The 22,227-nt window shown below is 39.2% G+C and overlaps 1 protein-coding gene across 2 annotated transcripts in view; it reads right to left on the bottom strand.

Moving 5' to 3' along the window:
- The window catches only part of unc5ca (unc-5 netrin receptor Ca), a 216,619-nt gene that overhangs the window by 5,469 nt on the left and 188,923 nt on the right, over window positions 1-22,227 (bottom strand). For both annotated transcript variants that reach the window (XM_061729251.1, XM_061729252.1), the window contains 8 exons: window positions 17,720-17,937; window positions 16,338-16,473; window positions 14,854-14,941; window positions 12,184-12,352; window positions 9,716-9,949; window positions 6,167-6,316; window positions 5,845-6,009; window positions 3,573-3,751 (listed from right to left, as the gene is read on the bottom strand). In XM_061729251.1, the coding sequence (XP_061585235.1) occupies window positions 3,573-3,751; window positions 5,845-6,009; window positions 6,167-6,316; window positions 9,716-9,949; window positions 12,184-12,352; window positions 14,854-14,941; window positions 16,338-16,473; window positions 17,720-17,937 (1,339 nt within the window). The remainder of the gene's footprint in view (window positions 1-3,572; window positions 3,752-5,844; window positions 6,010-6,166; window positions 6,317-9,715; window positions 9,950-12,183; window positions 12,353-14,853; window positions 14,942-16,337; window positions 16,474-17,719; window positions 17,938-22,227) is intronic.

Raw genomic sequence — 22,227 nt, 5'->3', positions numbered from 1 at the left:
AGAATAAAGTCGTAATATTACGAGAATAAAGTCGTAAAATTACGAGAATAAAGTCGTAAAATTACGAGAATAAAGTCGTAATGTTGCGAGAATAAAGTCGTAATAGAATAAAGTCATAATATTATGAGAATAAAGTCGTAATATTACGAGAATAAAGTCGTTACATTACGAGAATAAAGTCGTAACATTACGAGAATAAAGTCGTAATGTTGCGAGAATAAAGTCGTAACATTACGAGAATAAAGTCGTAATGTTGCGAGAATAAAGTCGTAATATTATGAGCATAAAGTTGTAATATTACGAGAATAAAGTCGTAATATTACGAGAATAAAGTCGTAAAATTACGAGAATAAAGTCGTAACATTACGAGAATAAAGTCGTAATGTTGCGAGAATAAAGTCTTAATATTATGAGAATATAATTTATGAGAACTCTAACAGGAAGAGCTTCTTCTCCCTGTGTTAAAATGAGGAATATTGAGCATCTTGTGAAGTTATATTTATAATATATTACGACTTTATTCTCGTAATATTAGGACTTTATTCTCGTAATTTTACGACTTTATTCTCGTAATATTATGACTTTATTCTCGTAATTTTACGACTTTATTCTCATTACATTATGACTTTATTCTCGTAATTTCCTTTTTTTGTTTTTTTTGTTTGGCCCTAATACTCCGTCGTACCTTACATACCTCCACCTATAAAGCATTTTACCATCTCTCCAGATTACCCTTAGGACCTTGCTTTTTTTCCGTTGATGTTGAACAGAACACTAAAGGCCGGCGGTCAGACAAGGTGGACCCACGGACTCAGATCTTGATCCCTCTTGATCCCACCTTGAACCATCACAATTCTCCTTCTCACGGCTGCTCTTGACTCTCCTTTGGGCATGATACATGGCCACTGGGTTTCTTAACTGGTTCATTTTTAGTAAATCTGTTGGGTTTAAAATGAACATATTGCACTGGTGTGCCTTCTCCTTGGTCCTCCTCCTATGCCATTCAGCCAGGGGCGTCAATTGGGTATGGCAAGGTATGGCAGCCGCCACACCTTGGCTTCAAGGGTTAAATGTAAATGTTTCTTTTTTAAATACATGTATGGAATTACTCTGTGTCTCTTTGTATTGATTATTCTATTACTTAATACATATAGAATAACTACAAATGCAAATCAGAACAACATGATCGATTTCACTAGTTATTATACACTGCAAAAACTCAAAATCTTAACAAGAATATTTGTCTTATTTCCAGTTAAAATGTCAAATTTTTAGTCAAAAAAAATCTCATTACATTTAAGACAAGACTCAAAAACAACCATTTTCACCTGTTTCAAGTAGCTTTTCCCTTAAAATAAGTAGAAAAATCTGCCAGTGGAACAAGATTGTTTTGCTTGTAATGAGAAGATAAATCTTGTCCCACTGGCAGATTTTTCCAAATATTTCAAGTGAAAATTTACTTGAAACAGGTGAAAATGGTCAAATAACAAGTTATTTTTCAGGTGATGACTCTTGTTTTAAGTGTAATGAGATTTTTTGACTAAAAATGAGACATTTTAACTAGAAATAAGACAAATATTCCTGGTAAGATTTTGAGTTTTTGCAGTGAGCGAGACTGCATTTGAAAAAGTTCCAATTTTCTTGACCACACAGATAAGCTACATAGCAGACTTCTGTGATGAGTATTTGCTGGACGTGTTGATTGATACTCTAGTTAAGTTCTGTGAGTCGTAACCTTGCCATACCTTAGCTTTGACTGAATTGACGCCACTGCATTCAGCATGCCACACAGTGACCAGCTTTGCTCTGACAGCCCCTTGGAGTTCAGCCTGAACCAACTCCTGTTTGCTGGCTTTTCTGTACTCCCTCCGGAGTGCCCTTAGCTCCTGCCTCAGCTGAACTGTCTTCACCTACTTGGGTTTGGTCTGGTGTTTTGCTGCCAAACTTCTCAGCTGTGATGGGAACTATCAATGAGGTCATTACCTTAAACCTCTAGAGCACACTCGTCCTTGGCTGTTACCCCCTGTATAACCTCTATTTCACTGTGTAACTTTTGGTTGTCAGCTCGCCACAAATCCTGAAGGCAGTCCAACGACCTGCCTGGGACTGGAGCTCGCAGCGCCTGGAGGTGCTGAGAGCTGCGGTGTGATTCACGACCTGGCTTCACCTCCATCTCAAAACATGCAGACTCTGAGTTTGTCACATGCACGTTCAGTTCAAACCATTCATTTGAAACTAAGAAGAATTTGAAATTGTTATTCAAGCATCAGAATGTGTCAACAATGCATCAGGGAACTGCTAAAGCCCTCAAGAGTCGAGATCATAATAATTCCAGGAGAAGCGTTTGACACTGAGCCATCACTGACAAAGATCTCAACGGGACTTTTAACTGCAAAAACCATCAGATTCTAGTCCCATAGGGATAAAAAAAAAAAGCGAGACTTTCTGTTCCTCTGTAAATCCTGTTATTGTACTGTTGGCACACTCTGGTACTGTTTAAATAGAAGCAGATATGTACCGCTGCTTCTCAGCTATTCTCTGCCAGTTCCTCCTCCTACATACTTTTTTCCTTCTCTCACATTTTCTCTGATTCCAATCCTGCACTAAAACTAATTTTATTGCTGTCTGGCTTACTTTGTTTGTTTACTTACTAACTAGTTCTGTTTGGACTTTATTTGTTTAAAGTTTATGATAAGGACTATGCTTCAGTTAACTGAACTCTGCATTTACATGTCCGTAAGTAAATGCTTTCTTTACTTACACCTTTATGCACACACAGTCCAAGTACGTTACGTGAGGAGAAACTGGAGTGACGCCAAGGCCTGGCCCTTTGAAGTCAAACAGCTGTGACATGGGGCATTGGCTTTCTGTTATGTAAACTTTAAAGTGTACCTTTCAGTTGAAACAGGGAAGTAAACAATTTGATTATGAGTTCACCCACTGATTGGAAATATTTGGTGCCCACATCACCTGACTTGCATCATGAGCTGGCTGCCTGGTGGGACCGTGATGTGCACCTTAGCGCAGTTATCCCTCTAGTATCTGGCTTTGCTTCAGCAGCTGCTTCTAAATGAAGCATTAGACTGGATCATGGAGACAAACATCTGTGTACACCAAAACTATGAACGTTACCTGTGAGGCAAATTGAAGTAGATAATGTACTATTACTTTTTTCCGTGTGGCAGCAGTGTTTCATTTTCTCTGCAGGGACCCAGCAGAGATGCTGGTTCATGATGTGGTAATGTGTGCAAATTGAGTAAGCAGATTTAGTTTCTGTACAGCAACAGTATACAACCATCACATTTAATGGATTTGATTAATGATGAGGTTATACCTATTTGGTTCTTGTATTAAAGTCTATTTGAATCCCATGGAAACTAAAGAAGCTGCTGAGTGAAATGACAAATAAGACTTTATTTCAACCTGAAATGCACTTTGTGATTCCATCAACGAAGGGGCTTTTGAAAGAGTCTTTCTGTCTTTTTTTATTTACTGAAGAAAGAGGTTAGACAGGTCTGATTTGAATCGAGGAAAAACACCAAAGGGAAGCAGTGAAAAAAGTGAAATGTTACCTGTCAAGGTTGAGTTTGTGAGCCAGCATCCTCCAGTCATTACCTCTGGTCTGCGGTGCATCCAGACTGCCACACAACTTCTGTCTGATGGATAAAGGGATGCGGAAGGCATTAGGCCCCGTTAAGGTTGTGATGTTGCTGGCAGGGTCCATCAAGGATGTGTCTATGCACTGGACCTCCTGGAAATACAAAAACAAATGGTCACACCACTGATAATTTCAGTGTGAATATTGTATTAACAATATTTAATGGAGAAAAAAGTTTTTTAACATCCTGTATACTAAGAACAATTTAGTGAAACTTCTTTGATAGCTAAGTAACAGAGCGTTGGTGACTCATCATATTTAGAAATCCTTAAAAGTAACGTATTGATGACAGTGTGCGTCCTTGCAGCAGTTAAAAGGATCATATTTTGAGGTCAAATACATTTATGTCCTTTTGGCAAAGCCTTAGTATATTGTTCCTCTGCTTGTCTTCGATGTGACCAACTACACACGAGTCTCCTAATTGATACAAGCACAAAAATCTGCTCCCTAGCACAGTTTCCCTCCTCCTGCTGTCGATCTCCATCTCTTTTTAAGCCTTCATCCCATTAATCTGCCACTCCTGAGCTGAAAAAGAGGCCGCAGACTAATGACTGTGGCTTGGCAGAGGGAAACAACAACTGCCACTGTTGATGTGAATGATCACCATTTACTGATTCTACTTAGCCTCGATCTACAGCAGAAAGCGCTCTGCTCCTGGAGATTGAGTGACTGATGCAAAGGAACATCTTTGACTCTGTTGAGATGATAAATGCTTCAAACCTGCTTCGAATTTCATTTTTTGACACCTTCATGTGGTTGAGGGCTTTTGGATTTTCCTAATGCAACACACACAAGACACTGACGGAATATTGCATTTTTTTAAGTTCTGCTTCAGCTATTATGCTTGTCATACATCCAGTGTGATGAAAGTAAATGTTTTGAAGGTTTAGCTATGAACTACCTCAAATGAACTACAACTTTAATATGTACTGTTGCGAAATGCATCGTGTCACTGAGGTCTGACATTCAAAAGAGCTTTTTTACACATCATAAATAATAAAGATATAAATAAAGAATAACATTAGTGCCAGAAGAACATTTTGAACATGCTTTCCTTATCTATTGCACCTTTATCAATTTATTATCTGTAAGTGAAATGTATTGCATTTGAATAATCTCAAAAGTTGAACCGATGAAGATGGGAGCATGCACATGATGAGTGTGCAGGAGTGTGACCACAGGTAGAAAACAGTCCTCGTAAGAAAGAAAATGTTATAACCCAACACTATTTGGTATTTCTAAATAATAGTTGTTATTATTTGTACAGATTAGCTGAATTTTTCAATTACTATTAGATTTTCAAAATTGCAAGTTGTATAAAAACGAAAGAGAATTGTTTAAATAGTTTATCTCTACTTCTATTGCAATTTATTGTCATATAAAATGTCTTAAATGTGACAATCCTAAGAATAAACGTATTAGTCAAAGAAAAGAAGACTTCAGCCACCATCAACAAGTGAACTGGACATAATGAGTGGTGAGCACATAAAGTTTGCTTGTAATTGTTCCTTCCAACGATTTTGTAGACTTTTTTTTCATTTTATTTTATTTATTTTATGCACATTACAGGTTATTATATATACATGTTTTGAGACAATCAGATTAAATCAGATATCTGAACAATCTGTGCATCGATCTCAACTGTCACATTAAAGCACTGGCTGAGTCTATCATCGTTCTTCTAAACCGTCTACTTACCTGCAAGATCTAGGAAAAAATAAAAAAAACAGAAGTACTAAATTACAACACTTTTGCGAGCAACTGCCATGCAAGAAAGCTGTTCACACAAGTTATTCCTCTTGTGTTAAGTGACCTTTAGCTGTAGAGTGAATGACTGAACCATCAGTCATCAGTCATGGTTGCACAGAATGAGAAAAAAGAATCTGTTGCTGTGAGTCTTTTGGCAACAGAATGGAGAAAGTGCAAGTTACAAAGACTGTCCCTTCCTGTGTGTGTGTGTGTGTGTGTGTGTGTGTGTGTGTGTGTGTGTGTGTGTGTGTGTGTGTGTGTGTGTGTGTGTGTGTGTGTGTGTGTGTGTGTGCGTGTGCGTGTGTGTGTGTGTGTGTGCGTGCGTGTGTGTATACTGAGCTGATTTTAATATGTATCATTTGATTCTGCCGTCAGCTGGTGGGAGTTATCCTCTGCAGTTATTTATTTATATTTTTCGTACACAACCATCAACTTACCTCCTCCAACGTGTTGCTGAGCTGAAAGATCTGTCCTTCTCCTTCTACCTGACGCACACACAGTTTGCAGCTGATTTCTGTGGTGGCTGAGCTCAGTCTCTCCAACGTGAAGGTGCAGTGAAGACTTCTCTGGCTGCCACTCCACACTTGGTAGAACGGGATCTCCTAGAGCATGCACAAATGCAACGGCAACACAGACGCACATTTTCAGCTGCAAGAATCTGAGATGAGTATTATTACAGTTGCTATTAGTTGCTATTCCTGACACCGTGTATCTGTGAATGTGTATACTGCCTTTCTTATGTAGGTGTATCATTCTCACCTGATATTTTGCAATGAGTTTACTCTTCCAGTGTGTGTGTGGCACGTCGTGGATAGACAGTCTCAGATTATGTGTGCTGTCTTTGAAGTTCAGAGTCTTTGGCTCATCCAGAAGCTTCCCTCCCATTTGCGTCTCCATTTGAAGGACCTCCTACACAGAACCCCACAGTAAGAGAAGAGCACTTCAGAATTCTTGTGCAACTTTTCCCGTGCTTAATATTGTTCACTGAACCATTTATTTTTCATCCACAAGCAATTGCAAACTGCCTTTATCTTGCATAAAGACAATGAACCATAAAACACTTGCAACACATGAAAGTTTTTCCAAGATAACGCAACATATCTGCAGAGTTGTGTTGCTTGTATTTAAGCAAAGCTCTGTTGTATTGAACTAATAGATACCGGTACACTAAGATGTTCAATAAAATATCAATAAATTATGCTCCACCAGTCAAAGTGCTGCTGTTGTGAAATGTGTGCAGTTAAGCATATCTTTAATTTAAAGATGCAACTTGAGAATAGAAGTATAAGTGTTGTCTTTGATTATGATATACACATACATCCACAAGTATTTGGACAATGAGATAGTTTTTATGATTTTGGCTTTATACACCACCACAACGGGTGTAAAATAAATCCATAACAACGTGCTTAAGTGTAGACTTTTACCATTTAGTAATTAGAGCCATTTTAAGCAAAGTACCACATTTTTCAGCGGCTCAGAAGAATTTAAACAATTGGCTGAAAGAAGTGAATTGCTTAGATGGTCCAATGCCTCGTTACGTCAAGACACATGAAGCAGATGAAAAGGTCTGGAGTTGATATCGGGTATTGAGTTGACATATGCCAGCTGTTTGACTGATCAATATAAAATCCAAGGAGATTTAAATTTGAGTGGAGGAAGCCATCATTAAGCTGAAATAAAAAAATATTAAAAAAAAACAACCAAAAAAACACTCATCTATATGAGTCAGACCCACAGCTTAGTAAGACCACAAAAAAAACTTGAGTACATGATCACAGAACCTTCCTCTTGGTGATGAAAAACCTTCACGCAATATGAACAGAGATCAGTAATAGTCTGGAGTCAATACGGATATCCTTGTTAAAATCTACAATCATGCATGTAAACACAAAGTGCTTACAACAAGGTAGAAACCACTGGTGACATTCAACAACAGGAAATGGAGTTTAGACTTTGACAGAAATCATCTAGAAAAAAAACCCCATGTCCGGGAAACAGATCTGGAATGAGAACGATGGGAGGAGAAAAGTATGGAGGAGAAAATACAAAGCAGTTCCACATCATGTGTCAAACATGGCGGAGGCAGTGTTATGATATGGGCATGTTTTACTTTCAGTGAAAAGAACTCACTGCAATTCATAAACGATAATTGCCATATTTTTGTGAGCTGCAAGTCTACACTTTGATCACATCTGGACTGTTTTATTTCAAATAATCCCGATTCCACTGAGTGGTCTATATGATCGAATACGCCATTTTATGAGTTTCCATTATAAAATGGTCCCATACAACCGAACCATACTGCACCATTTCTGGGGCCCCTTTATTTAAAGGTCCATAGGAAGGTGGTGCGGTAAGGGCGGAGCTACTAGCGCCATGTGATACAATCTGTTGACTGCCGGACAGAAAAACGTCACTGCCCACGACAAAAGCAAGCGCGAAGCAAAAAACCAAACTGTCGTTCAGTGGACGTTGGAAGGATAACAGGATAAGGATGTCTGCAAACAACAGTAAGGTCCAGTGGGCTCAAGAACTACAAACTTTTTCCAGCTATGGTTGGCGATAGCGGGAATCGGAGTGAGCCGGATGGAGCAGAACAAACAAACCTGCTGGATGACCTCCATTATTGTTGTTTGGAGGATCATGTTTGTTGTCATTGCACTACTATGATGCAACGCTAGGCATCTGGTCTAAGCTCCGCGTGCCCAGTGACGGTCCAACGTGTGTGGAAATGCACACCTGGCTGAACCATTCTAACCTTTCTGAAACATACCAGCCCCCAAACCCCTCAGTGGAAACAGAGCTTAAGTTGTAATTCCAACAGAAAACGCGTATAAGTCCCAGCATGCTACAGCATAGGAATCATCCAGCAACCACCTTACATCATGATCTGTTTCCTTATTTTGTTTTATAATTAACCAGCCATCCATACTCCATATACCTGTTTTTATCTTTTGCAGGGTCATGGGGGTCTGTTTTATAATTATGAAAACTTAAAAAGTATTGTGAAAGTTAACTTTAACATTACAGTGCATCAGTTGGTATTCAAAGAATACCTGGATTTAACAATATTGCACAGTGAAGAGCAGTGAGAAATACACTAAAAACTGTACAGAATATTTGATGTTCCCTTTATCACCCCTTTTCTTATTGCAAACATCAATTTATTACCTTGAAAAATGCTGAAGATAAAATCTCAAGCTACTTTGCTGGGTTTGCAGCAACTTTGTGTCATATATTTCAAAGTTGGAAAAATGTATGTTAATTTAGAAGTGATGTTTTTCATTTGATGTCTTTGTCGAGTTTGTGAGGGGGGAAAAAACAGCGCATTTAACTCTGTTGTGCTTCAGTTGCTCCAGTTATGTTCTGCAAACACAGTCCTGCGGGGATTTCAGTTCATCCTATTAAAATGACTACTGTTTATCAAGTGAGCCCCTACCGAGAGAGTACTAAGAGAGTACCCTTCAAACAAACCAGTGTTCACACAGTAAACACACATACAGATACCATCAGCATATTTACAGGCTCTTAAATTGCTTAAATGCTCAAATAAATAGATGAAAAAACATTCAGATATATAAGTTTTGAGTATGACCTTTGATGTCTTCTACTCCATTAAAAACATTCCACTTTTGATTAGCTTCATAGATTGCAACTCGACAGCACAGACTTGCAAAAGTCTTCAGTTTTCCCACGGAAAAACTCCATAATTAAAAGTCCACTTTGAACCTCTCTCTTTAAATATACAACTGTTTGCATGAACTGGTAAGACTGATTGTATGTTGATGCTTTTGTGATTGCTTGCAAGGCTTTATGCCACACTGACACTTGACTTATCACCGCACGCATAAATTACCAATGTTAATCTCCCATATCAGATGGCCCCTCCAGTGCTTTGAATTTGTTTGAATTCTAACGCATCTCTGTGTTGACATTGCCTGACCCTGTTTTGTTTACTCCTTCTCAACAGATCTCCAGAAGACTAGAGGTGAAGAAACTTCTGTTTATAACTTTCTAACATACTCCCAGTTCAAGCTCTAATATAGCACATTTTAAATTTAAATGACAAAGGAAGAATGTTTGCTGCAGAAGAGAGAACAAACTCCCTCACAAGACTGAAGGAGCGACAAAAACACTGCAAAACCTCACTGTTACCCGGGGCAACAGATAAACTTGGCAAAGCTGTGTCTGTGTGAACCTATTTTATGTACACAACACATGGGTCAAAGATTTAAAAACAAGTCTATTTAGAACTTTAAAAAAGTGAATGAATCCAGTTTAATTCATTTAGTTTGAAAACCTTACCTTAAGTGCATCTTGAGTGTCATCCAGACAGTAGACCCTGATGTGATAGTCCAAAGTTGTGCATGAGACGGGACCAAAAACCGCCAGTTTGAGCCTTTTGGCGGCTGCTTTGCCGATTGACTGGCCAACCAGGCAGTAGGTCCCCAGTGTCTCCGTCAATATGTGACATGCTTCTGAGTCCATCTGCACATAGCAGGGTGTGGTGAAGTTCTCCTCGCCCACTACAACCACATCCTATTGGGACCACAAAAACACACACACACACATCTCTTTAGAAAGTCGTGCTTAGTCTATTATTTATGACAGGTGGTTAAGGGTGGTATTTCACAAGTTTCTCTCATGCTGTAGCTGAAGTAACCTCGTAAGCCTGCATGTTTGCCCCTCAACAAAAGACACCATCAAAGACAAACTACTTTCAAGGTGTCTTAGAAAACCAAACCCAAGACTTCTTTGATATGTTTCACATTGAAAACTTTCAACAAATTCACAGGCATCAATAAAGAAAATCTAACTACTGTGTGTGACTACATTTCAGTTCCGTCAAATACAGCGATCCACATCAGATAAGCACGTCCTGCCTGTGAAGAAACTGGAGATTTGGATCATTGTCAGTTTACAAAGAGAGCCACAGTCCAGTACTGATGTTGATTTTTATCTTGTCTTCTTTGTTTGGGACTGAGGTTTATTTGTCCATACAGAGAGCATTTGTTGAAAACCAGGCTGTTATTTGTGTGCTGGATTTATTTACGAATTTAGTGGCTTTAAGCTACATTTTTATCTCTAAACATAACACAACTGGACCGGCATTGGGAGCCATTCCCATTAATGTAAACACGCAGAGAGGAAACAAGGTTGTTGTTTAAGCCAGATGCATTTTATTGATGGAGTTTTCAATGCCACTGCAGCACTCATGTGTTAAGAGCGCTGCTAACCATGTACATTTTTTCCCACAAGGCCCATCTATAAATCATATGTTTCTGCTTGTGACTGTTTCTCTCTCTCTTTTTTTGTTGTTGTTTAATTTCTTGTGCCAGTTTGATCATTTATCTCATTAAGCTTTTTACAGGATATTTGATTCCCAAGACTGTGAACGCATCCCTTTTTTCTGAGACTGACCCTAAGTGTAACCCCAAAAGATATTTATTAGAATAACCTTTTATCTGAACTCTTGTCTGCAAAGTCCAGTCAACCCGTCAGGGATAACGTGCTGGCTGTTCTTCAGGTCATTTCTAATTTCTACAGCTGTTTGTAAAAGCCTGAGTTATGATCAATCCATACGGCCCTCAGGATCACAGGCTCGCTGGAGCCTTTTAATCTGATTTGTCCATTTGTTAGTTGCCTGTGTGAGGGCCATCGTGCACATACGTCTGTGGATGCTGACGTACTGCAGAAATGAGTATGTTCTACATGCACATGCGTGATACAAATATTGAGTTTAGGATTGCAGTTCATAAGTTAAATCAATACAAAAAAGTGGGAAAGCAATATGGTCTGAATCCGTTATTACTGGTAATCACAACCGTGGCTGCGCCCCCCTGATATGAGGGGAATCCAATTACCTCCCTCGCTCTGTTTTGGGGAAAACTTTCTGATGGGAAATGGATGTTCTACTGCAATGAGAGAAAAACAAATCGACTTCCTGATGAAATTCCACTTTTCATTTTTCTCGTCTTTATTCACTGTGCTCCAAAACCCCTTCTGTGCAGCTCTCTCTTTCTCTCTCTCATGTATGCGCACGAAAAGACACACACACACACACACACAAAATCTTATGCATGGCTAATTGTGTAGAGACATTGTGTCGAGCTGTGATAAGCAACAGAAGACAGCGTATGGGGGCCTTGTTGACACAGCGATGCTGCAAGACAGCCTTATCACCCACACCCACACACAAAGACACACGCATGCATTCGTGCACACTGTACAGTTGCAGTCGTACACACGCGCAATAGATTGCTGAGGTAGAGGCTTCATGCTGAGAGACATGGGAGGATGGAGAAAAAAGAGGGTAGAGAAAAGGGAGGGATGGGAACATAAGAAGAGATGAGAGGAGAGGAGGATGGCAGGAGCATAACAAATTGCCGCTGATAGGAGTCTGCAACCCCCACTTGTCTACTAGCCTGTAGGCACTCTCTGTTTACCACATTTTCTCTTCTTTTCATCCTTTTCCTCTCCCTCCTTTACCACATACACGGTATATCTTTGGAATTCAGGGTATTCTTCCACATGCAACTGTGTGCACGGTGTGTGTGTGTGTAGGTGTATTTCTCAAACAACTCAAAATGTTTAGGTGTTTACGCGCACACGCACACACACACACACACACGCACACGCACACGCACACGCACACACACATATATATATATACACACACACATGTATATACTGTATATGTTATATTATTAGAGTTGTGTAAACTAAGTTTGACATGTACTGTAAGGACAAACAGAGTGGACACAGTCCCTCACCTCCCACTCTCCCATGGCCAGCTGGTTCTTGAGCTGTATGAGCCAGTCTTCCTGGACATTGTCAGCGCAGTGGTGGATGGTGAGGATCACTGGTCTGGTTAGCAGAGCTCCTGGAGGACCACAACTCACCATCGGGCTCAGCACTGTCTGGATGTCTTCTACAGGGGGTCTGAAAAAGACAGATAACACGGAGGTCAAATGATGGAAGAGAGTCAGAGGAGGACGACACTCTTGGCGTTAGAGAGAGCTCCTGCCACAAAAGCTTTGCTAGTTTCCCCTACTGTATGTGTATGTTGTCACATTAATCCCATCCTTAAAAGGTGTACCGATATCTGTATATATATTTATATTTATTTTTTCATCAAGCATGTGTTTTGCTTGATTTTTCCCCTTTTTGCACCATTTTTGTGTTCAAGGCATTTTTGAGACGAGACCGTTGGTCCTGTGACCATGTGGCGTGTACACACAGCCTGTGGAGGTATAAAAATGTGAGGACTACAAACATCTTGTGATTTATTTTAAATGGCTGTGTCTCTCCTCTTAGATTTGGGTGTGCACGACTGCATTGCAGACATTCAGCCAAAGCTGAGACTTTCACATAAACTCCACGCAAACAGCAGCAACCCGACAGGGTAGAGCGAAGGTGGTGTGGGTGTCTTTATTTGTGCTTCTTGAGCGTAATTGGTGTAAAACTAACAACAAATATATTTTTTTCCAACTAGCTCTCCCTTGTTGAACCATGGATGAAGGACACATTTTGAATGCTGCTCATGTTAAGAAATACCCCAGAACAGTTGCCCAGTCAGAAAACATTACACAGTCAACCATCATTGGCCATCGTTAAGGGGGTGAACTACACTTGTCCGGGGGAGAGCCACATGTATCCCGTTACCTCTGAATAAATGAGAAAATCAAAGAACAGGCCAGATCAGAGCAGCGTAAATTCAGTCAGAAAATGATGAGTGTAGTCGGCCCCAGCTGGAGTCGCTAGTTTGCTGCTCACAGGCAGAAAAAAATGATCACAGACTCTCTTGCTTTTTATGGTACATCTGGGCATTGGAACCTCGAGCACTCACTGACTAATGCACTGCATGTTACAGAAGAGTTCCACCTCGTCTTCTATGGAAAGTGGAAGCTTTGCATGTGGAATTCTGATTGTATTTTATTCTTTAGTGGAATTCTTTCATTAGTAAATCTAAAACCACTTACGTATAAACAGACAGGGAAACTCGCCACTACCATTCATGCGCTGGATCACATGTCCTCACATGCATATCTGTGATTAACAGAGCCAGCACTGATAGAGCTTATAAATATACATTTTATCTTTTTTTTTTCAGCCCACCTTCTGTCTGGGGGGTACTAATCCTTAACAGTATTATCAATTCAGCAGCCAGAGCTCATTACTGAGTCACATGGGCGGCAGAAACTGAAGAATGATTCAAACTACAGAAACTTTTGACTTTTGTATTGCAGAGGTCAGCTCTTCATAATTTATGGTTTTGTTTAACAACACCATGTGTCTTGTATCATATACAGTTTATATATAATTATAAAAAATAGATTATTCAAGTATTTTATACAGCAGAACATCTAAGAGCTAGACTTTAATAGGCCAATTAACATGATTCTGGCCTGCAAAGTACTGCTGAGGTGAGTTAATGCAGCTGGCTGTATACGTTCAAATTGCCAGTTATTGATTGAGATGAAAATGGAAGAAGGAGGAGATGTTGGTTTGACTTTAGAAACACTGTGGCTAGTTGGGGTGGGTTATAATTCTTATTGATCACCAGTGCTTGTGGAGAAGCCAGAATACACGTCTCTTATTGTCTCTGGTATTGCAGAAGCTTTGCACGTGTCGCATCCCCCCCATATACTTCAAGTCACGAGGATAGTTTTGGCTCAGTATAATTCATTGAATGCAACGTAATTAGCATGATCAAATGCTAGTTTGTCCCGTGAAATTCACAAAAAAATATTTCAAACATATCTTCCCCTTGCCTCTTGTGTCCAACAATGAGTTCTACTTCATAGATGTTCAGACCTTAGGAGTAAAGGATTATAGTACAAGTAACAGGATTACAAGAATTAGCTACTAATCTGCTAGTTACTGTGCGTGCAGCAATATCTTTGCATGTTCTTGCAAAAGCTGAATGTTTTTTAAGGTCTCTAAAACATGGCCGGAAGTAAATGTAAATCAGTTTAGTCAACATTATTTTAACACATTTAAAAATAATGAATGCTAAATCCTTTACTTTTGTATAATAGAGCTAGCTCTAGACTGGAAAAGTGATTACAATGTGGATTATTGTTTATTTGTTTTAATATGCCAACCTTAATTCTAATTCTGGTCTTAGTGATTTTATCTCTTCATCGCTCCTGAATTCTGCTGCATTAATCTCCAAAGTGTTATGTGAATGCACTATAATAATGAGACAAAGACTGATTTCTCCCGGTGCTTCCTAAACTGGTGTCACACTGTGGAAAACCCCCTTGCAGCCTTTTAAACACGTCTGAGAAGCTACTGCCAAAAGACGGAGGAGGATTACAAAGAGGCAAAACAAATGGAGAGAGATGCAGAGATTAAGAAAAAATAGGGAAATACAAGGAAAAAGAGGTAGGAAAAATGCCACAGAGAAGAACATTTGTGGAAAGAGAGACGGATCTCACCTTAAGCTGTCCTTCCTGTGCACCGTCACATACATCTCGTACACCCTACCCTGAGGGACAGCACCTGCTGGAACCAACAGGCTCACACCTGCATGAAGGACGATAGGGGAGCAGAATGGATGAAGACTGAAATAATGAGTTTCATTATAATGAAGATTTATTAATTTCCCCATGTGCAGCTGAATTGTTGAATCTGAAACCCATTATTATTTGGTCTTCATGATTAATTTTTGAATAATCATTTTAGAAGCATCCCATATAAAACCTTCTTTTAAATATATCATCAAGCATAATGTGCTGCAGAGTCTTGTACCTGTGGGGGCCGCTTTGTATCAGCATATTACATTTTTCAACATTTTTAGCGATTTATAAAAGCATTCAGTTGGATTCAAATTTTCAATTAGTCATTTTAAACCCTCCTTTTCTCCTTTAAGCTGTTTCTTTCCAAGCATTTGACAGCGTGCTGAGGATAATTATCTTGTTGAGTTCAACTTTACTTTCTTGGACAAATGAAGTGAGGTTGTCCTCAGGCGACTTTGATATGATGCAGAAATCCTGACTCAATCAATAACTGCTAATCGAGTCAGTAAAGCAACCCACCAGGCACTGCCGTTTGTAATGTGCTTCTCCTGAAGAAGTTACTGCCGTCTGTACCATCGGCTGTAGGCTATGTAACAGTGGTCTGCCATGTTAGGAATACTTTCATCTTTGATTCATTTGTCAACAAAACACTATTCTGAAAAGCCTGATCTTTGGCAAAAACTATGGATTTGCTGCAACGGTCTATTTTGCCAACAAAGACTCTTTCCTGGCTTTTCTCCCACGCAGGTCAAGTATGCAGTCTTTTTCTGATTGAAGATGGAGTACTTTGACACCCACGGTCACAAGTTACTTTTAGATGTTTTTATAATGTAATTTCAGGGTCCTTTGAGATCTTATTTACGCATAAAACTCTACTCTGTGATCTTGGGCTGTCTTTGCTAGAGTGAAGTCTATACCTGATCATTTCATCGGGGTATCTTTATAAAAGCTACACTGTTGATACACTCCATGGTTCAACAACTGGTTTTTTTTTCATGGCCTAAGAGATATTTTTACATCTCGGCATGATCACACAATCACAAAATAACAAAGGTAACATCAGGCCGCCGGTGTCAGACATCTCTAAGAACCCTCCCTGAGAACATTCTCGTCATCTGCATAGCCTACTCTGAAACCACTTACTTTAATTTTATATCAAGGTGCAATAATTGATAAGGAGTACTTGCTTTTCTCATGTCCATTATGTTTCTTTTATAATTTGCTTAACTTAGTATGTTAAGTGAAGAATCTTGTAACAATTAAACTGAAGAAAAGAAATCTTCAATTGTCATGTCTCTTACTTCACTATAGAAGAAGTCAACAAGGTTACCGCATAACCATTAATAATAAAGCAGAAGCACATACAAAAAAGAGAAATGAACCAAACTACATGCACAGTTTACCGGAGTTGGGTACAATGAGGTGTCCTCCCTGAATATTGAAGGACCCGTGAGCAGTGCAGGAAGGATCTCGGGTCCGGGCCAAGCTCTGGTTGCGAAGGTTCATGGTGTCACTGTGGTCCAACAGAGACTGAGTAACCTACAAGTCACATGACAAGAGTCAGAGGCATAACAGGGCACACATATGATAGGAGCTGCAACACGACGTGTTCCACCAGACCGTGAGGCTGTTTAGCACATACTGAAGCAAAGAAAGATACCTGATAAGACTAGATAGAAGATCGTATACAGTAATGCATCTGTTAAAGTAAGGAATTTAAAGGAAAACACCTCAAGTTGAGGGCTTTTCTCTGCAATTTTTAGGTGCGATTAAAAAAGAGATATTTAAAAAAGGAGTTAATTATAGGTCTTGATTAATTAATTGCAAAAAATGTTTAATAGCTTGACAGCACTATAGAATCAGTCACCTTTTTTTTTCTTTTTTAAATGATTGCTGATCCATTTCTTTAATAGCAAACAATGTGAAAAATCCTCTGGAAAGGAAATGTAATTTATGACTTAGAATTTAGTTCACACACGTGTGCTAAGTTAACCTTCTCTGGCTGTTCTGAATAACGACCAGCTGCACCTACAGTTTATGAACTGTGAATGATGGAAACATACTCATGCGACATAGTTTAAAAAAAAAAAAAAACTTCTGAAAGAGTTCATGTCCAGACCTGAAAAGATTTAAAACATTTAACCACGCGTGGTCCCTCTCTGGTTGTAGAGGTCATCCATCCACATCGCTGCGTGTTAAGGGTCTGCTTTGCACAGGAACTTCACAGAAATCTCTCAAAGATTTTGCCAACCTCTAACTCAAATGTGCAGGAGACAAGTTTCTTCCTGAAAGTAGTGACTTAGAGCAGAACTAGCCATCTGTGAGAAGACAGCAGATTTACCTTTGACCTGTAACTACGTTTGGTACATGGGGAATCTGTCTGTATCGTTATTAACTGAGGACATAAACCTGACTATAAGTAAACCAAATCCTTGCATTTGTGAGGCAAGGTCAATCATTAGACACGGACATGGGAATGTCCATAATTATTATCATAACCCATCAAAAGGTGTCCCTTTATACTGAAAGATGAGAAGCTGAGCTCTCGTAGCGCCTCAGGACAGGTACTGTGATAAACTGTGCTGTTTCATCTATACTTTCAACTGGCACTCATGTGGACCGACAGAAGGGAAAGGGGACACTAGAGCTCTGAGCTACAAGCACATCATGAACATCATTAGTGTTTGGTTTTATCTTTGACTGAAAAGTGTCTCTTTCTACCTGTGTTAGCTGTGTACACCATACTATACAGCTAACGAAGACCAAAAAGTATCACGATGATTACCTTAGGAGACAATTTAGACGTGAAGTCCCCTCCAAGGTCATCCTGTGGTGTGACCAGACCCGATGAGTTGTAGACTTTGATCTTCAAGTTAGGAAGAGGATCCAAGAGAGGGGAGTTGGTCATTGGGATTTTATCGGATACATCATGAAGGGCATAAACCGGACCGCGATACATGGCAGCTGCGTTTGTCAAGTCCGGAGGGGCCGTGAGTAGATCCGCTAAAAAAGGACAAAAAGATTTGGACAAAAAAGAAATAGAGAAATCATTCAAATTGATCCTATTAATGAGAGAAAATACAACATAAAAACAGATAGTCGGAGAAAATGGTGCCAGATTTAAAAAAAATATCTGTTTCAATATGACAACGTTGAGTGCTGCTGCATGGGATACTTGAAGAAGATCAGTGAGCAGGAGGAGGAGGCAAGGCAAGGCTGGTGATAAGGTATCTGTGTGTGGTATGATAGTGAAGGGGCATGACCTGGATCAAGCGCTAGTCATGGGTGATGCATGTGGGGGCCGGAGGGAGGAGGGCAGCGGATGGAGTTATTAGATTTTACACATTCAGACTTCACATCAAAAGGCATTTAAACTTGCAACATTAAAAGGTTTCATCCACAATTGGTCAGAACAATATGACCCAGTCCATATTTTATGTAACTCTTTGAATAACCGATGCATAATGGAGCAGCGGAGTTCCCTGTCTTTCCCTACAGAACCGGTTGCCAGCTTTCATCACGTCATTGTATTTTTGGAAAATGTTGACAATATTCTCATGAACCTGAGAGATTAACCTGCTGTACCAATTAAACAAAAAGTTACAACGGTCTTAATACTTATATCTGGATTCTGTAGTTAGATTATTGCTAAATCTGATGAGCAGGTAACAGTCTTGGGACAATATTCCATCTATCTGCCATTGCTTCTGTTAGCGGACATGACACATACGGCAGCAAACCTTTTGGGATTGTCTTCTCCGGACTGCTGGAAATGCACTCCAAGTGACCCTGTAGTACATCACCCAAAGTCAGTCTCGCAGCTCGTTCACAGTTGAGACATGTTTTTCCTCCGGCATTGTCCACGCCAAGCTTTATTTTATTTAATTAGTTTATTGACTCAGGCCGTGGAACCTGAGACCAAGTTTGAAATCTGTTATTATCACCCCCTCCTACCACAGCAGCACACACCTGCCTACAATCACTCTTCTCCTTCCTCCATCAGCACTCTGTTTACCTTTAAAGCCAGAGGATATTCATGCCAAACCATCCCCGCTGAAATTTAATTACCAAATAATGGAATACCGCAGAGAGAAGGAGAACCAGAGAGAGCTGCAAGGACATAATTCTTCATTAATAGTAATCAGAGATGGTCCTTCAGTGCAGAGTGACGAGAATCCTAATTCTTTGCAGATAAAATGTCAAACCATTTCTGTACATGCAAAGATGTTCACCACTGGACACGTAGCAGTACTTTTAGCTCGATTTTTATCAATATGCATCACGTACCCACAACTCATGTTTTTATTGTATGGTAAGTTGAATTTTAATCATGCAGCCATAACCGAGCATATAAACATGGATCATTTTCATGTTTACCAGTTTCGCATTGAAAAATTGAGGTATAATTCCATTTCCAATAACAGTTTGATGCTTCGGAAGGTATCAAATCCTTTTACATAATCGAAAATCACATTAAAAGAAAGAAGTACAAGAGTTACTTCAAGCGTGAAAGTGAGCTTTTTTTTTGCAGATTTTAAACAAATTATATAAAAATTGGACAATATATACATGTTTCAAGGCAGCATACATATCTCTCAAGAGCATGACTCTGCAGAACGAGTGTGCACGCTAAAATATCCCGTAGCAGCCCAGACCTGTCACAAATTTAACATATTTGATATAATCTGAAACATAAAAGATGACAAGTATTTAAAACGGTTTAGAAGTTGATACCGTACCACATGTAGATCCCTCATCTGATTACATTAATATAGATATAAAATACAGAAAATAGTCTCCTTAGTTCCAGATTCTTGCAGTGTTGTTAAACACTGCAAGAATCTTGATGTCTCTTGATGTCTGTGAAATAACTAATCTAGACTATTTTTTTTATTTTATTATGCTACAGATGTTAAATTATTGGGAAATGACCATCTATTTTGTTACCTTATAGTGCACAATTTAATTCAGATTTGTATCTGACAGTGCTGTAGTGCATGTTTGAATTGGTGCTTAACTTATACACAAACCATTGCATGCATAAAGCTTTGACATGTGATGTTAATAAACCTTTTAAGCTCTTTAATTTTAATTATATTTCCTTTTCTGTTTGGCTGTTTGATTATAATAAGAATTCCAGAAAGAAATGCTGAATTCAATGTTGTCTGTGGGTTGTTTCCAGTCCCCACCTATTCCTGTCTGTTCCAGTTAGCTATGGAGTTTGCGAGGACGTGTGCAGAGAGGAAGAAATGACGGCATTGACAGCAGAGAGGAAAATATAGCTCCATTTAAACAGGAAGACAAACATGGGGGAGTCTCCGCTGTGGCAGGAGTCGCTGTGATGGGAGAGATGGAGACATCACTGAGTAAAGACAGAGAGGGCGAGAGCATGATGAAGAGTGGAAGATGCTGATAAAGAGGAAATTTCATGGTCCTGAAAGGGCAGATGTGGGGGGGGCGGCGCTTGAGTTGTGGGGGACTGACAGTTAAACTCTTTGATGGAGGACAGCAATAACTGAAAGACAGATTAATCCAAACTGTCAAGAGACTGACAGCATAAGGCTGAGGAGAAACAGAAAATGACACAGGCATAAAGGTTTTGAAGTGGGTGAGACAGGTACATTTATTTACATGGAACCATGGTTGCATTTGTTATTTTGCATCCAACCATTGAGCTTTATATTTGTTCATCCACCTCTTTTCTACAAGGTCCACAATTTGGGAGAAACCGGGTTCTCTGAGCTCTTTTGAGTACAAGCAAAAAGCATACATTTGCTGTGAAGCGTCTGAATATTTTGAGCATCCTTCAAAATGAGTTCAAAGGCACGTTGGTGCTGAAATTGTGTAGTGCAAAATATCTGGCTATCAAACCCATCAATCAAGCAACCAGAAAAAGCAAAGATCCACTACGGACCAACACGTGGAGATGATCAAGTTTAAGTAAGGTGTGTTTTAAGGGCATTTCAGTAACTTTATGGGTAAATTCAGAGACGATGGGAGACAGAGCATTAGCAGAACACAAAAGTGTGTAAAGACAGAGTGACAAGTCAACCAGCGACAAGAACTGACTTCATTCTCATTGTGGCGGGAGCTCACGTTGGTTCCTTTACTTGATATCCAGTTACAAGTTACAAAAGCTACAAAAGGCTTATCTATCAAACCCAAATACGCTGAAACAAAACAACACGACTACCCCACAAACCATCAATGTCAGTTTTGCGGAGATCTGATCAGGACAAGTTGTGGGTCTGTCACGTTAAATTCTTTAGCCTTTAGCCTATCAGTTTTATAATGTTAACTGGATCAAAAGTAGACAACAGAACATAAACATGGTCCTCATCCTCCATCAGTCCTTTGGTCCCTGACCTTTGGAAGTGAGGTGCAGTGAGGAGGGTATTCAGGCTACAGTTTACGACCAATCCATCTTATGACCATCAAAGCACCACCACATACTGCACTTTAAAGTGATAGTAGCAAAGTTCTTCTGATATTTCATTGACTTATATTAGGGTGGTCGGTGCTTTATGGTCCAGTCCAGATGGCTGAGGCGAGCCAGATCATCATTCTCCTTAAATTGATCGTGCGGAGCATTTCCATTACACTCATTCGCAAAATAAAAGCAAGACTGCAAGACTTCTTTGAATGAGCGTAACTCATTATTGTACTGAGAGACTTCAGTACAATAAGATCTTGAAATCTAAGAAAATGGATGGAGAGTCTCTTTAGTTTTGGATGAATTTATTCATTTATTTATTTCACAACTGCTGTTGTGAGTCTTGTGTCGACTTTTTAGTCACTTTTTAGTCAACACAAGACGGATGATTATTCAAGTGGTTACAGTATATGACCCCATTAACCTTTTTATTTAAACTAGATAGATAGATAGATAGATAGATAGATAGATAGATAGATAGATAGATAGATAGATAGATAGATAGATAGATAGATAGATAGATAGATAGATAGATAGATAGATAGATAGATACATAGATAGATAGATAGAGATAGATACCACACTTCCACTCAGACAATAGAAGCACATTAATATTAAATATTAAACTGGTAATATCATTGCATCTGATTATTACATTATTCGATAGTTGGGGTTTCTATTATAGGTTTTAATTTTTTTAAATATTTTGGTTCCAACAGTAATTCTAGCATTAATGGAAACTCACTGATAGCAGAAAAAAAAAAGGTAAGAGACGTGAGGAAAATAAACTTTTGTAATAGATTTAGATTAAAGACTACAGTAGTTGTGCGTTTGCTTTTTGTTGTCACTGTGGTTTATTG

The sequence above is a fragment of the Cololabis saira genome, chromosome 9 (genome assembly GCF_033807715.1).
Source record: "Cololabis saira isolate AMF1-May2022 chromosome 9, fColSai1.1, whole genome shotgun sequence".
In the NCBI taxonomy this organism is placed as follows: Eukaryota; Metazoa; Chordata; class Actinopteri; order Beloniformes; family Belonidae; genus Cololabis; species Cololabis saira.
This window is presented reverse-complemented; position numbering and strand designations above follow the sequence as displayed.